The sequence below is a fragment of the Pelobates fuscus genome, chromosome 10, assembly GCF_036172605.1.
Source record: "Pelobates fuscus isolate aPelFus1 chromosome 10, aPelFus1.pri, whole genome shotgun sequence".
Taxonomy (NCBI): domain Eukaryota; kingdom Metazoa; phylum Chordata; class Amphibia; order Anura; family Pelobatidae; genus Pelobates; species Pelobates fuscus.
The window spans coordinates 45,570,891-45,588,648 of record NC_086326.1 but is presented as its reverse complement, the minus strand read 5'-3'; the positions used below and the strand labels follow the sequence as shown (position 1 = coordinate 45,588,648).

The window sequence follows — 17,758 nt, the reverse complement described above, 5'->3', positions numbered from 1 at the left end:
AATAACAGTACCCCCCATGTACAGGTTTCATGGTGTTTTGGAAAGTTAGAGAGTCACATATAAGGCTTGCATTTCATTTTTTTTACATTGAAATTTGCCAGATTGGTTATGTTGCCTTTGAGAGCGTATGGTAGCCCAGGAATAAGAATTACCCCCATGATGGCATACCATTTGCAAAAGTAGACAACCCAAGGTATTGCAAGTGGGGTATGTCCAGTCTTTCTTAGTAGCCACTTAGTCACAAACACAAACTTCACAAAACAAACAGTCACAAAAACTTTCAATACCTTTGGTTGTCTACTTTTTAAAATGGTATGCCATTATGGGAGTAATTCTCATTGCTGGGCTACCACACCGTCTCAAAGGTAACATTGCCAATCTGGCAAATTTCTATTTGAAAATGGAACATTCTATATTTGACCCTGTAACTTTCCAAAACACCATACAACCTGTTAATGGGGGATACTGTTGTACTCGTGAGACATCGCTGATTACAAATATGTGCATTTTTGTATTAACAGTATTATGGCATTCACAGCTAAAATGTCAGACGGAAATACAAATTGTAAAAAAAAATCTTATTTTCTCACATTTTTTTTAAATTTTATTCATAATGAATTATGTTCCATATATGAATAGTTAATGGTAAATTAAAGCCCTGTTTCTCCTGAACAAAATGATATATAATAAGTGTGGGTGCATATAATTTGAAAGAGGGGAACTACGGTTGAACAGACATGTAGCGCAAATTCTAGTTTTTGTTTACGTTTTGTTTTGATCAGAACGTGCACTATTGACTGCGTCCTGAAGGGGTTAATAGAACAGGACATAAAAAATTCTAAACCAAGTGATCATCTTAATGAAAATGAAACCATTTATTTCATGTAGGCTGTGTGAATCACAACTAGGGGCGGTGTGGTTATGGCCGCATAAACTGAAACTAAAGTGATTTAACTCCTAAATGGCAGATAATTGAGCAGTGAGACTGCAGAGGCATGATTTATACACCAAAACGGCTTTATTAAACTCAAGTTGTTTGGGGGATGAACGTGTGCCTTTAACTAGATATTTAGAGTTTACATTACATTACATTTCTGTCATCTTATGTTTTTTGTCGTTTTTTTTGTTGATAAAATAGCATAGTTGTAATTTATATATCTGTTTACAGACACTCCTCACTTACCGACCGGGTTCTGTTCCTACGACAATGGTCGTAAAACGAATTGGTCGGTAAGTGAGGAATTAAGGGAAATGTCCCTGAACATAGACGAACGCAACAGAGCTGGGAATCCCTCTAATCTAATTGAGACCAAAAGAAAATTAGCCTCTAATATGAAAAAGGAAATACGCTGGTAGCAGAGAAAAAGAGGGGGTAACCCCTAAACTGTGAGCAAGAAATTGAAAAAATAAAGGAAAACAAAGAAAAAGTCTACCGACAATGTATTCCTTAATTTAAAAGTATTTTAAAACGTAACTTTTAATCAATATCAAGAGTAAAATATATGCAAAAATAACAAAATAATAATAAATAAAAACAAAATGGAAGATACAGTCCTCTCTATTCAAGGCAAATAGACAACCGGAATATAGTACAAGGAACCTAGAGGTGATCAAAGTACAATACTTTCCTATTTGTTAGCAGCTTATAGAGTATGGAGAAAAGAGGAATAATGTCCCAAAAAGTCTATCTCCTTTAAAGAGTCTAATGTGCCTTCGAGGGCACCCCTTAAGAAATCCTACTCTATTATCCCGCCTCCCGCTGCAGCTCCTATAGTCAGGGATTCAATCTGTAACCAAAATGATACAAAGTAACTCGAGGACTGTGCGACCATGTTTAAAGGAAGCTACCATCCCGCATTGACATCTACCTATAAACAGATTGGTAATACATGTTCACACCAAGTTTGTGTTGTCAGCTATCTCTAGTTAAATTAATAGTAGATGTTAACACCAAAAGTTTAACAAGGGAGCTTCCTGAGTTAAACTTTTTAAGGGATTCCCTGCTTTGGTGCGCATGTCTGTGTTCAGGGACATTTCCCCGAACATAGACCAACGCACAAGAGCAGGGAATCTCTCTAATCTATGCTCGGGGAAATATTCCCGAACATAGAAAAACTGAGCAGAATTTCTATCTAATTATTTACAGTTCACTTAATAACCCTGAGCGAGATTGTGGTTCGGTGGCAATCGATTTTTTTAGTTACAGGTGACTATCAAATATCAATGTGAAAACTGAAATATTCAACAAGTAGGTTTTTCCAGCCAAGATATTTTGGCCTAACTTTTTAACCCCTTAAGGACCAAACTTCTGGAATAAAAGGGAATCATGACATGTCACACATGTCATGTGTCCTTAAGGGGTTAAGTACATTGTTAAACCAAAGACACACCTCTTCACCCCAGCCATTACTAATAATTCCTAACCTCATCCCAATAAAAACAGTAAAATAACAGGGTTATTCAGTAAAGTGAGAATTCAAAGTTAATTCCAAATTTATAGTGGGGGAAGTCAGGTGGGGGGCGATAGATGATGCCCCATAGTATTCAAACTCCAGGTCAGTTGAGCAAATATGACTGCGAGGATTAGCAGTACTTAACTCTAACAGACCTTCCTAGGACAGACTCTCTTTAACACATTACTCCACAATTAGTGTAATTAGGTGGAAAGCAAGCTAGCTAAATGGATTAAATTATACCTTCCCTGCAGGTATGATTAACCTGTAAACTATTTATATAGAGAGAAAGTTCTCTTGTGTTTTCACGGTCAATTAAATGTTAAAGGATAAAAACCTGATGTAGCAAATTCTTCAAAATATTAGTTATAAAAATAAACTTCACACAGTCTATAGAATGTTTATTAAAATGAATTAGACTTAAAAGGTAAATATAGTTTTTTCCCCACAACATATAAAAATATAGAAAAAAATGCAGTTTTAATAAATGTTGGAAATATTTTGTATTTATTTTTTTATATATTTTTTTCTGCTCTGCAAGTTTCCCTGTTAAGCTACATCAATGCATATAGTAAATGCAGAGTAAGCTAGTGGTTTATATACTGAACTGTGAGCTAAGGCACATTGAAAACTGAATTTGTTACATTTATTGTTGCATCTTCTTTATTACATTTACATCTTCACCTTTGTTCATGTGTTTTTATGCTATATTGTTTTACTTGTACCTTGTCATATCTTAAAATTTATTAAAAGTATCACAAAAATTCACTGTTAAGTAAAGAACCAAGAAAAAAAGTACACCCAAACTAGCCCAGCTAGTATCTTGTTTAAAGGTTATGTTTATTCATTTAGGTTGCTTTCAGTGATTGCACAACGTCATGCCTTTTTTGATGAGTTTTAAATTAACAACTTTTCCGAGATTATTGAATAAATCTGTTTAAACTGGTACCAGCATGTCTCTTCCAGCATATATAGACCCACAGTGTCTAATCACAGCATTGGAAATATGTGTGAATTACATATTGTATTGTCATAGAAACATAAAATGTGACAGCAGATGAGAACTGTTTGGCCCATCTAGTCTGCACAATTTTCTTAAGGCCAGAGACTAAGAGTATTATCTTAAAGCTAGGATAGCCTTATGCCTATCCCACGCATGCTTAAACTCCCACCTGTTATGGGAATGCTCAACTGACCTCTAGGCATCATAAGCATCTGCAGTGCGTATAGTGTCCCAAAAATTATCCAAATATAACCAAAAATTATTTTTAAACAGAAACATTACTATTTTTATTTTTTCGTTCAAATGTCCCATTCGAATTCACTGAAGCATTGCTCTGCAGCCTGCCTCAATTAGAAATGTCCCTAAACCATAGAGGTTCCTGTTTACCTGTGTCTAAGCGTGTATAAAGTAGTGCGGCAGTGCTCGCCTTCATGTAGTCTCTCTCATTCCGTGTACCTGTTATATTAACCTTTGCAAAAGCCACAGATTTATCTGACTGGCAAAACGTTGTCACAAAGAGTGACATTTCTTTTCAGTCGCTGTATGACTGTCTACTGTATGTGGCTGCTTAATACGTAATTAATAATAGTAACAATGTGCACACTGTAATTGTCATGTTTTTGTTTTCAGACTGTGCACTCCCAAAAGCCGCAGTTCCTGTCTTTGCACTGTCAGGAGGTTGGTGGGAAGAATTATGAAGCTTCCATGTCTCATGTTGACAAATTTGTCAAGTAAGTACTCTGTCTATCACTGTCTGAAGCTCACACCGACTCTCATGGCTATTTAATAAAGTGAGAATTGTTGTAGATTCAAAATTAAGTTTACATATTAAGCCAAAATAGCCAAATTATTTTTCATTTAATCTACTTTGGCCTAAAATTTTGCATTTGCACTTGACTGAATTCTCAATTCACCACAAACCCGTTGTTTGGTATAAATATTTTTGCCGCCATTCTCCGTTACCTGTTTAGCCAGGCATATTTGTCTATAGACATATTTAATAATTGTAGATTATGCTAGCTAGTGTACCTATAATCTTAATTTTATAAATGACAGGAGGCGAATATTTGCTTAAGTCTCTCTTTACTAGAACTACACAGCAGCAAAAAACAGAGAGTTAACCCCTTAAGGACACATGACATGTGTGACATGTCATGATTCCCTTTTATTCCAGAAGTTTGGTCTTTAAGGGGTTAAACAACCAATCAGAAAATAGTAAGGAGACCATATAACTCCTTTCCCAACATTCCATTTCCTCTTTTGAGCTGCGACAACAAACACAGTCAGGAAAAACATAACACAATATTACAATAACGGTCCATCTTGACAGAAATAGCGGTTCACGTAGAAACTCTTCAACCGAAACGAAGACCTGAACTTGACCTCATTTTGAGAACTTTACACTGAAACAAGAGAAACAGAGTCGAAAAATGCGATTAGCCAATGAAATGTACGTATAAAGTCATGTAGCCACCCAACACAATTTTGTAGGAAACAAACCACCAAGTCTATCGGCCCGCCCGAGGAATTGAAAATACCGAAATAAATAATCACTAGAGAAAACTGACCAGTTGTATAATTCTTTATTCAAATTCAACATACAAGGACAAAAGGAAAAACAAGGGTCGGGAAACAAAAGGGGGGGAAATATTCGCCTCCTGTCATTAATAAAATTAAAATTATAGGTACACTAAAGCTAGCATAATCTACAATTTTATAACATGACAGGAGGCTTCATATTTGCTGTTTCAACGCTCATTCAGAAGAGCCAACGATGCATGTTCCGCCGGTCTGAAATAGAATATCCGGAAGGTGTCCTCTCAAGACCAGTCTGCTCAACGTAGAATATCGGATAGGGAAGCTCCCACTATCAGTGCACCTGATGCTGCCGCACCCCTAACCGAGTGAGCACCGAATGAGGACTCCACGCCGGCCAACGATGGTAGCCATCGGATCCAGCGAGCCAGGGTAACGGTCGAAACCGGTTTGTGTGGGCGTACGTAGGAACCCGTGCCAACAACCCGTGCCAAGACCCTGAGGGGGATCATATCCTGGCATAGAATTCGTCGAATCTCTTTCCAAATAGCCGTGATCTTCGTCTGAGGGAGCCGTAGGACTCACTGAATCGCATCTATCTCGAAACCCAGAAATTGAACCACTTGTGTTGGCGTCAGGGCCGACTTCTCCTGGTTGACCACAAACCCCAGGGATTCGAAGGAGGAGATCGCGAAGGCCGTCTGAGATTTCATCCTGGAGGCGTCCTCGCAGAAAAGAAGCAAATCATCCAGGTATATCAGGCATCGAATGCCTCTGGAGCGCAGGCATGCGGTCACCGGTTTCAATAGCTTGGTGAAACACCACGGAGCCGAGCTGAGGCCGAATGGGAGGCAGGTGAATTGACATGGCCTCCCTTTCCAAACGAATCGTAGAAATAGACGATAGTCGGGCGCCACCGGAACGGACAGGTATGCGTCCTTTAGGTCCAGTCGAGTGAACCAATCCCCTTGATGTAAGAGGTCCCGTAGGAGATGGATGCCTTCCATCTTGAAGTGGCGATAAGAAACAAATGTGTTCAGACTTCTCAGGTTTATAACCGGGCGGAATTCTCCTGTCTTTTTCTTGACTAAAAAATTGAGCTGAAGAAACCTCCTTCGTCCGGAGCCCACTGAACTGCCCCTTTGTCGAAGAGGGCCTGTTGCTGCTGTGTAGTTCTAGTAAAGAGAGATGTAAGCAAATATGAAGCCTCCTGGCATGTTATAAAATCCAGTTTATAGGATGTCTTTGGTTGCATTGAGATCATACACCAAGATTTGTTTGTGCCGGCAGCACTTTCCACAAGTCAGTAGACACATTAGATTGCAGCGTATAATAGGTTAAATCATTTTGTAGTTTTTTTCTTTGAGGTTTGTTCAGCAAAGGCTATATGGGTCCCAGAAAGTGCTGTTTTAAATGTAATCATTTTATCTCCTTTGGATACTTTTGTACTGTATTGATGTGACTTGTGTAACAGCACCCTCTACTGGATGTATTCTATAACACCACAAAATGTTTACTACTGAAAAACTTGTATTACTTTTGTTTTCTATATCTATTAAAATCAAATGTGTTTCTTTGTCCTTTTCCATTGAAAGTGTGAAAATTAGCTGGTCCCATAAATTTGTGATTCAATCTACATAGGCATTGTAAGTCTTTCTACTGAAATGACAAATGCAAGCAAAATGTACAAATGCTTCAGGCCAGGTACTTGTTAAATAGGGACGTTACCATGGTAAACATAAAATCACTCATGTGATTGGATGTTTTAAATGGATTGGGGGCTTATTTGTTTAATGGTGGTAAATTGACACATATAATACAAGGTTTCGGCAATTAAAGCAAGTTTAAAAAATGTCCTACCTTTGATATTTTAAATTTGAGAAAGTTACACATCAATCTGATGCTGCTATTAAAGTGTTACACATCATTCTATTCCGCCATTGTTCACCACCCAATGTGATTGTCTTTTATTTATTATTCAAAATCCAATACCTGAATTGGATATCTATTGTTCAAAAAAATATGTATAAAAAAAAACAAAAGGTAAAAGTGATAAAGTTTAGGGTGACTTGTATTATGTGCCCTCCCGTGCTAAAGTCTCCACTACTGGCTAAAGTGCGGTGGAGGAGTCTAGCAGTTTGTTCTGTGCATACGTGTATGGGGGAGAGAGGGGTTTAAAGACCCAGTGCACTACACACGGCTTGTAATGGTCAGGAAATGTGAATGCAGACTGTGTTTGTATAATCCATATAGCTTCAGCCAAAGATTGGATGGACAAAGAGTGTGGTTTTTGTTTTGTTTTTGTTTTTGGATAGGGAGGTTACGTATTGCTATTAAAATGTATGTTTGTGATTAAATTACTACTTATACAAAGGTCATAACTGACTATAGCTTATGGGTAGGTTGAGTTTTTCAGATATAATTCAAACTCCTTACCATTTACACCTTCGTCCCCCTTGTTTGTTTCATGATGGTGGTCGGTCGACCAAGGTATCAGGTGTGAGACCCCCAGTTACTGAGGTGACCCTAATACTCTTGCAGCTAGACAACCCTTTTGTCCGTTAAGTAAAAATTAATTCCTGTAGAGTAGAAATTCACGGCTGGTGATTGTGCTATGGATCCTTTAGCTTGCTGTGGCAAGTAACTTTTAAGACTGTCTAGAAGCGTAAGACTTGACATTTTGAGCCCGTCTTTTATTACTTTTTGCCAACCCACCATTTTGCTATTAAAGGTGGGTAACATAATTTTACTGTTCTGCGGAATACCTTGGTATATTACCTCTCATTCATTGATCTCCGGTATATTAATCTACGTATAATGTGCCACTAGCCAAATGTGATATCTTCATGTTGCTATACCATCATCACATTTTAAAATCTCAATCCTTTATATAATGTGCCACTAGCCAAATGTAACCTCTTCATGTTGCGATTCCATCATCACATTTTAAAATCTCCCCGTTGATTCTTTCATGACCTGGCAGCTGCTTTATTTGGTTTATAATGCGTATTGTTTCTGTGTATTGGCTGAGAAAACATTATTAAAGAAGAATTAAAAAGAAAAAAACAAGTTTCAAATTCTGCTTGGAGTGTCACTTAAAGGAGCACTATAGGGTCAGGAACACAAACGTGTATTCCTGACCCTATAGTGTTAAAACCACTATCTAGCCCCCTTGGCCCCCTTTGCCTCCCTAAAAATAGTAAAATCTTACTTGTATTCAAGTCTGAAGCTGCTGCCTCTGCCTGTGAACTTCCTCTGACATCTGAATCGGTGGCCTGATCCAAGCACAATGCTTCCCCATAGGATTGGCTGAGACTGACAAGGAGGCAGATCAGGGGCAGAGCCAGCACAATTCAAACACAGCCCTGGCCAATTAGCATCTCCTCGTAGAGATGAATTGAATTGAATCCATGAGGAAAGTTCAGTGTCTGCATGCAGAGGGAGGAGATACTGAATGTTTGGATGCATTTTAGGCAGCCATGACCTAGGAAGGATCTCTAACAGCCATCTGAGGAGTGGCCAGTGACGTTATCACTAGGCTGTAATGTAAACACTGCATTTTCTCTGAAAAGACAGTGTTTACAGCAAAAAGCCTGAAGGTAATGATTCTACTCACCAGAACAAATTCAATAAGCTGTAGTTGTTCTGGTGACTATAGTGTCCCTTTAAATGCTGTTTCTGCATTGAAATAGTTGCATGTGAAGATTTTCATATAGCACTGCAATTTGGAAGTGTAAGAGAAATATTGTGTTCTGTACCACGTACCAAAAATCATGCACATTAGACCTGAAATTAATTTAAAATTTCTAATAAATATCCAATTCCATACTTGCGTACAAACACTGTGTATGATGCTACAAGCCTTTCTTAAAGAAATCCAAATATGAACGCATATTTTTTACACATGTACCTATTTTGGAATAATAATTTTTTATTCATAAACCTACTATTTTACATCTCAACTGCCATAAAAGGCACACACAGGGATTTTTATATGCATTGACATGCTTTCCCATCATCCCCTGTTTAATCAACTACAGACACTCCTCACTTACCGATCGGGTTCTGTTCTTACGACTCGGTCATAAAACTAATTGGTTGGTAAGTGAGAATGCGCTACAGAGCTACAGAGCATGCGCACCAGTGCAGGTCTAGGTTCGGGGAAATTTCGCTGAACATAGACAAGCGCAGAAGAGCAGGGAATCCTTCTAATCTATGTTTGGGGAATGTTGCCCGAACAAAGATTAGATGGATTCCCTGCTCTTCTGCGCTTGTCTATGTTTAGGGAAATTTACCCGAACGTAGACATGCACCAGAGCAGGGAATCCCGTTAATCTATGTTCGGGGAGAATTCTCCGAACATAGAAAAACGCAATCTAATCTGTGTTTGGGGAAAATTCCCCAAAAATAGACCAGCTCTCTAAAGTGGGGAATCCCTTGAATCCTCAGGCTAAAGAGATGGTCGTAAGTGAGAGCCGTCGTAAAACAGGTAGGTCGCAAAGTGAGGACCACCTGTATAGGTCTTCGTAATCTGCTTTAAATAAACAGTATTGCATTCATAATTGCATGTTCGAATAAATGAATCACTAAATTAACTATTTAATATTTAGAGTGGAAAAAGAAATGCACAACAAAACAGGAAAGGCGGCCTATAGAAGTAAATATTAAAACATAACCTTTATTATTATTTTTTTATGATTACAAAATCAGGGAATAATGAAGGTACCAACGTAATCAGTAACACCCTAATTGAATGTGTTTTTATAAAGGTTTGCTTTGAACAATGTGAAAAAAAAAGATAAGCATTAAACAAAACTACACTGAGCCAAAAAGTTAACATTTTGAAGTCTTGCAATCCATTCAATGCTTTTGTGACTCTCTTCAAAGTAAAGCATGTAAATTAATAGATGATATCCGGTAGTTACGTTATGTAAAGGAAGGCACAATCTAAATGTATATGTCGTAAAACAATAAAATTAATGAATATTCAGAAATCAATCAGTCAGTGTTTATATTGTAACCAGATAATTTTGGATGTAGACAGTCTGTAACCGTATCTGCGACAAATGTAGCAAAACAGTCTGATCTTATTGCATTTAGAGATTCATGGAATATTATTATGGCATGATTGCTTAGTGTTATCTAGGTTCCCAGTAACACTGAACGCACAATGCAACAACAATAGTGTCTTCAGATAAAGAAAAATATCAACACAGACCACAAACCATTGGCCTGGTGATAACCGCTTCCCCACTTGTTCAGAGAAAGTAGCTGAATGGTGATTCCACTCAATCAAATCATTCTAGAAACTATAGTGCTCACTGTCTGTAACCTTTATTTCACACAATGAATATCTCAAATCAGGTGATGCAGCTGCTATCTACAGCTCCTACATACCTATGTCCAAACTATCCTGGACATACCAACTGTGTGAAGAAAAAGTGATTAGAAAGATAGAGGGTTCGCCAAAACTCTGGCATTCCAATTAACTTCATTCTGAATCCCGAATAGTTCTTCCTTACGCGTTTCATGAAGATGCTTTACTTCATCAGAGGCTCCTAATGCAACAATTGATATACCCTCCTAGATATCCTTATTCATTTAGGGCAATATTGTACATTCATAAAAAAAGGCATTTTTAATGAGTAATGTTACATTTCATATACCATTAAAAATCTGTGCACATTTAATAATTGTGAGTTGCAGTCCCCCAGAAAAAAGAAACTGCTTGTACCCTATTTACATATAGTTACATAGTTACATAGCTGAAAAGAGACTTGCGTCCATCAAGTTCAACCTTCCTCACATATGTTGTTGCTGTTGATCCAAAAGAAGGCAAAAAAACCTCATCTGAAGCGCTTCCAATTTTTCCACAATCCAGGAAAAAATTCCTTCTTGACCCCAAAATAGCAGTCAGATGTCTCCTTGGATTAAGCAGCTATTACCCCACTAATTAGAAATTATATCCCTGTATGTTATGTTTCTGTAAGTATTTATCCAATTGCAGTTTAAACATCTGTAGTGACTCTGACAAAACCACCTCTTCAGGCAGAGAATTCCATGTCCTTATTGCTCTTACTGTAAAAAAAAACATTTTCTTTGCCTTAGATGAAATCTGTTATAGATTATTATTATTTTATTATTTATAAAGCATTATCAGATTCCATAGCACTGTACAATGGGTGGACTAACAGACATGTAATTGAAACCAGACAACTGGACATACAGGAACAGAGAGGTGGAGGGCCCTGCTCAATGAGCTTACATTCTAGAGGGAGTGGGGTATAGTGACACAAAGGGTAAAAGTAGGGGTACGAAGTAGGTTGTTAGAAAAGTATTCACTGAGGGCTTAGTAGTTAATTTTTGACAGTTGCAGGAGAGGAGTCTTGGAGCGTCGGGGATAAAAACCTGCTCACAGTTTAATTGATATCTTTTCTTGAAGAAGTGAGTTTTCAATGATTTTTTGAATGAGTGGAGACTGGGTGAAATTCTTACGGAGAAGGGAAGGGAGTTCCACAGAAGAGGTGCGGCCCTGGAAAAGTCTTGGAGGCGAGTGTCGAGGTGGGAGTATGGACAGAGGATAAAAAGGTCTTTGGCAGAACGTAGGGGCCTTGACGGGACATACTTGTGTATTAGGGATGATAGGTAGGTTGGAACAGCATTATGTAGGAACTTGTAAGCAGCACCAGAATTTTAAATTGAGCCATATGTGGCGGAACCAACCTCGCCACTGTGCACTGGAGAAGACTGCTTGCCAGCCTCTTGCCCTGTGATTATGGTCCTTGGGAGGTTTGGCCCTTGAAATAGCAGATTTGGGTATAATAGATTTTTGTTGTTCTGCTGCTGGCCCTTTAACTCCCAGAGAAAGGTTTTGTATTTTTAAATTGGCACTTCGAATGCCGTCGAAGTGGCCGCCATTCGAAAAACAAATACGTGGCGGCGGCGGCCATCTTGGTTCATTCCATGCGGTCAGCGGTATGTGTAGCCAAATTCATGGAACTGAAATCGGCTACACAGTTCCGCGAACACCGCTGAGCCTTACCTTCTCCCACGGTGATTTTGCAGCCGCTCATTCGAATGGGACGTAGTCATTTTTTCAGCCTGAAATAGACCGACCGCACAGCCCAAATCTATGGAACTGTTTTGGGCATGAAAATGTGCTTGTGGTCGGTCCTAAAGGACTTCCATATAACTTTTTAACCCCTAAACCGATTGTCTTGATTTTTGAGTATGTGTTTATCTCTCGCATGCTGATTATGAAAATGTATGTTTATGTGTATGTTTTTTATGTATGTTTGTGACATGTATATTTTAGAAGTTATCCATATTGTGTAAAAACTGTATTCCTCTGCCTGTGATAATGAGATTACCAATTGTGTTCAGTAATCATATCACAGGCAGAGGGGAGGATTTTGTGTGGGAGTGTCTGTGTGTATTGTACGGATTGATTGGTTGTTCTGTAATACCCTATGGGCTGTACTGTGGTTGTGGATTGGGAATAAAAGAGACTGTATGTGCCAGGACAGTCAGATTCTGCTTAACCCTCAAAACGAAGTGTTGTCTCGTAATTGGGGGAATTGGATTGTATGCTGACTGCCAGGAGTGTAACCCTTTTGCATGGTTTTCCTGTTCAGATATTTCCAGGGTTCATGTGTTTTCAGGTCGGGAGATTGGTGCTTACAGTAACTGCTTGTCTATCTGGAAGGGGATTATCGCCTAAACGGTTTTTAACCTCTGGTGAGCAAAACGGTCCATTACACCCTATATCTAACTGGAAGAAAAAGGGACTGACATAGCTGAGAGGCATGGGAGGTGAGAGCAGACAGGAAAATGAGCCTTGCCGCCGCATTCATTATAGATTGCAATGGTGCATTTTGGCAACACGTAAGACCACTGAGAAGAGTATTGCAGTAGTCCAGGCGAGAGAGAACAAGAGCATGGACCAGCACCTTAGCCGCATCCGGGGTTAAATAGGGTTGGATGCGCGCTATTTTTTTAAGATGGAAGCTACAGAATTTGGTGATTGATTAGACATGAGGGGTGAAGGAGAGGTTGGAGTCAAAAAGAGCACCCAGGCAGCGAGCCTGCGAGGTAGAGGTGATGGTAGCGCCGTTGACTTGGAGGGAGACAGACACAGGAGAAGTAACACTTGAGGGAGGAAAGACCAGAAGTTCTGTTTTGGACAGGTTGAGTTTAAGGAAGTGAGCATGGGCGTAGGAACCCCAAAAAATCTGGGGGGGATAGCATTTTTACTCGCCGGGTATATTCTTATTCCGTAAACTAGGAGTTGTTTATCCCATTGTACAGCGCTACAGAATTTGCAGTCGCTATATAAATGATTAAATAATAACATTAAAGGGTCACTACAAGGAAGGGGTTTTACTTACCCGGATACAGCGCCGGGATCCTCCTGATTAGAACCACCCCTACCCTTCCCATGAATATTAGAACCACCCCTACCCCTTCCATGCACAAAAGAACCCCACCTACCCCTTCCACGCATATTAACCCCCTACCCCTTCCATGCACAAAAGAACCCCACCTACCCCTTCCACGCATATTAACCCCCTACCCCTTCCATGCATATTAGTACCCCCCTAACCACTTCCATGCATATTAGTACCCCCTAACCCCTTCCATGCATATTAGAACCCACCCTACCTCTTCCATTCATATTAGTACTCCCCTAACCGCTTCCAATAATTTTTCTACCTCCCCCTCCTCCCATCCATATTAGTAGCCCCCTAAACCCTTCCAATTATTTTTCTACCTACCCCTCTCCCCCTATCCTTATTAGTAGCCCCCCTAACCCTTTCCAATTATTTTTCTGCCATGTTAACTAACGCCAGTGCTGGAGTGCCGCCGTGTTTACATTAAAAGGCCTGCAGGGACAGGCTATAGACACCAGAACCACTACATTAAGCTGCAGTGCTTCTGGGGACTATAGGGTTTCTTTAATGTGAGGTAAATTAGAGATTAGTGCCACGAATAATATGCTATATTGCCTACTTACAACCAGATGAGGATGATGATGGGCTCTAGCTGCAGTCTGGCTCCACTGGTCTGGTGTAGAGCAGGCTCTCTGGAGGCTGTTTGTAACTGGCCCCAAAAATCAATGTTCTGTGAGAACGGGAAGCAGCTCCATTTTTTGGGGGCCTTTTACACAGCTCAAGGTCTGGGTCTCAGGGTCCACCTTCAGGTTCCACCAATGAGTTTGTTCACAGGGGGTGGAGTGTGTAGGGGATGTCCTGATATGTGTGTAAGTAATGCATTGTGTGAATCTGTGTTTGTATGTGTAAGGGCTGCAAGGTGTGATTCTGTGTATGTACGGGATGCAGTGTGTGCGTCTGTAAGGGGTGCATTGAGTGTGTGTAAGGAATGCATTGTGTGTTTCTGTGTGTGTAAGGATTGCATGATTGTGTGATTGTGTGTGTGTGTGCACGGGGTGCATTGTGTGTTCTGTGTGTGTAAGGGTGGCATGATTGTGTGATGGATGTCACTCTTTCTCCCCCCCTCCCTCCCTCCTTCTCCCCCCTCCCTCCCTCCTTCTCCCCCCTCCCTCCCTCGTCCCTCCCTCCTTCTCCCCCTCCCTCCCTCGTCCCTCCCTCCTTCTCCCCCCTCCCTCCCTCCTTCTCCCCTCCTCCCTCCCTCCTTCTCCCCCCTCCCTCCCCCCTCCCTCCCTCCCCCCTCCCTCCCTCCTTCTCCCCCCTCCCTCCCTCCTTCTCCCCCCCTCCTTCTCCCCCTCCCTCCCTCCCTCCTTCTCCCCCTCCCCCTGTTTCTTTCTCCCCCCTCCCTGTTTTTCTCCCCCCTCCCTCCCTGTTTCTTTACCCCCCTGTTTCTTTATACCCCCTCCCTGTTTCTTTATCCCCCCTCCCTCCCTGTTTCTTTATCCCCCCTCCCTCCCTGTTTCTTTATCCCCCCCTCCCTCCCTGTTCCTTTACCCCCTCCCTCCCTGTTCCTTTATCCCCCCTCCCTCCCTGTTTCTTTATCCCCCCCTCCCTCCCTGTTTCTTTATCCCCCCCTCCCTCCCTGTTTCTTTATCCCCCCTCCCTCCCTGTTTCTTTATCCCCCCTCCCTCCCTGTTTCTTTATCCCACCCCCTCCCTCCCTGTTTCTTTATCCCCCCTCCCTCCCTGTTTCTTTATCCCACCCCCTCCCTCCCTGTTTCTTTATCCCCCCCTCCCTCCCTGTTTCTTTATCCCACCCCCTCCCTCCCTGTTTCTTTATCCCCCCTCCCCTCTCTGTTTCTTTATCCCCCCTCCCTCCATGTTTATTTATCCCCCCCTCCCTCCATGTTTCTTTATCCCCCCTCCCTCCATGTTTCTTTATCCCCCCTCCCTCCCTCTTTCTTTATCCCCCCTCTCTCTTTCTTTATCCCCCCTCCCTCTTTCTTTATCCCCCCTCCCTGTTTCTTTATCCCCCCCTCCCTCCATGTTTCTTTTTTCCCCCTCCCTCCATGTTTCTTTATCCCCCCTCCCTCCCTCTTTCTTTATCCCCCCTCCCTCCCTCCCTCCCTCTTTCTTTATCCCCCCCTCCCTCTTTCTTTATCCCCCCCCCTCCCTCCCTGTTTCTTTCTTCCCCCTCCCCTACCTGTGTTGTAGCGTGGCCGAGCTCTGTACTGTCCGCGGGTACAGGGAGCTTTTGTTTCCTGTACCCGGCGGACTAACAGGAAGTGCACACTCAGTGTTCACTTCCTTTTAGTCCGGCCGGGTACAGGAGACAGATGCTCCCTGTACCGGCGGACTATACAGGGCTCGGCTACGCTACATTGAGGGAGTGACAGGAGGGAGCGCTGAGCGCTTCCCTCCTGTCAGCCCCTCTCCTCTGGCTGCGCCCGGGCGGTGCGCCCTCATGGACGCACCAGCCCGGGCAGAGCTGCAGCCGCCTGGGGCTCTCTGCAGAGCGCTCGGGCGGCTGCAGCAAAAGGGGGGCCGGCGGAGCTGGGGGGGGATTTCCCCATTACCTGTCCCCCCCGCATGATTTGCTGGGGGGGATGCGTCCCCCCCATCCCCCCTGGTTCCTACGCCCATGGAAGTGAGCAGCCATCCATTTGGAAATTGAAGAGAGGCAGTCCGAGACACAAGTCCAGATGGGTGGAGAGAGATCAGGAGAGGACAGGTAGATTTGCCTGTCATCCACATAGAAATGATAATGGAAGCCAAAGGAGCTGATGAGTTTACCAGTGTAGCTAGAGAACAGTAGGGGACCAAGGACAGAACCATGGGGGACGCTGACAGAATGGTTGGGGGGGGGGGGAGAGGCAGAGTCAGAGAAAGAAACACTGAAAGAGCGCTGGGAGAGGTAGGAGGAGCACTAGGAGAGAGCAGTATCCCGTAGACCAAAATTACGGAGAATATGGAGAAGCTGTTGATGATCTGAGCTATGTCCTGGATTGCAGTAGGGAGCATTTAAAACTCAGACTTGCATAAGGCACTGCTTCAGCTGGAGATGATCTGAGCTATGTCCTGGATTGCAATAGGGAGCTTTTAAAACTCAGACTTGCATAAGGCACTGCTTGAAACATAGCTTCATGGACACATGGGGAGATGAGGAAATGAGACACATGAAAGTGCTAGGGGGGAGAGAATGAGACACATGATGGGACTGGGGGTGAGGGAATGAGATACATGATTGGGCTCGGGGTGAGGGAATGAGACACATGGAAGGGGCTGGGGGGAGGGAATGAGACACATGTGGGGGCTAGGGGAGAGGGAAGGAGACATGTGGGGGCTAGGGGAGAGGGAATGAGACATGGAGGGGCCGGGGGAGAGGGAATAAGACACATGGAGGGGGTAGGGGAGAGGCAATAAGACACATGTGGGGGATAGGGGAGAGGGAATGAGACACATGGAGGGGCTGGGGGAGAGTGAATGAGACACATGGAGGGGCTGGGGGAGAGTGAATGAGACACATGGAGGGGATGGGGTGAGGGAATGAGACACATGGTAGAGCTGGGGGATGAGTGAGACACATAGGCACACTGGGTGGAGAGAATAAAACACATGGAAGGGTTGCGGGTGAGAGATTGTGGAGACACGTTGAGGGGCTAGGGGGAGAGATTGTGGAGACACATGAAGGGCCTGGGGGGAGCATGAGCATCATGGGGGGATGAGACACATGGAGGGGCTGCTGGGGTGCATGAGACATGGGGAGATGAGGCACATGGGGGGAGCATAAGACACATAGAGGGGTTAGGGGATAACAAGCACATGAGGGATGAGAAACATTGGAGGGCTGGTGGAGAATGAGATACATGGAGGGGCTGGAGGGAAATGAGACACAATAGGGAATAGAAACATGTGGGGGCTGAGGGAAGAGAAAGAGACACATAGAGTGGCTGGGGAAGGATGAGACAAAAGGGGGGATTGGGGAAAGGATGAGACACATGGAGGGACTAGAGGGGGAATGAGACACAAGGAGAGATTGTTGGGCACCGGTGCAAAAATTGTCATGCCCCCCTATGTGTCTCATTTTCCACTTCAGCCCCTCCATGTGTCTCATTCCCCTCTCAGCTCCTCCCTTCCCTTCTGTACCTGCTCATCATCCCCATTCCCTTCTGTACCTGTAGCGTGGCTAAACAGATCGCAGTAGCTGGTCTGACAGGAAGTGCTTGTGGCTCTCAGTGAGCACTTCCTGTCAGACTGCGGTCCACTCAGTCACACTACAAACAATGATTGAAAGGAGGGGGAGCACTGTGCAACTCTGCGACGGTGACCCCCCAGGCCAGTGCGACAGTGCACTGGCCCTGAAGTTATGTGGACCACCAC

General features: G+C 42.7%; 1 protein-coding gene across 2 annotated transcripts in view; it reads left to right on the top strand.

Moving 5' to 3' along the window:
- INPP5A (inositol polyphosphate-5-phosphatase A) overlaps positions 1 to 17,758 on the top strand; it is a 474,649-nt gene that overhangs the window by 174,255 nt on the left and 282,636 nt on the right. For both annotated transcript variants that reach the window (XM_063433731.1, XM_063433732.1), the window contains exon 3: positions 4,087 to 4,187. In XM_063433731.1, the coding sequence (XP_063289801.1) occupies positions 4,087 to 4,187 (101 nt within the window). The remainder of the gene's footprint in view (positions 1 to 4,086; positions 4,188 to 17,758) is intronic.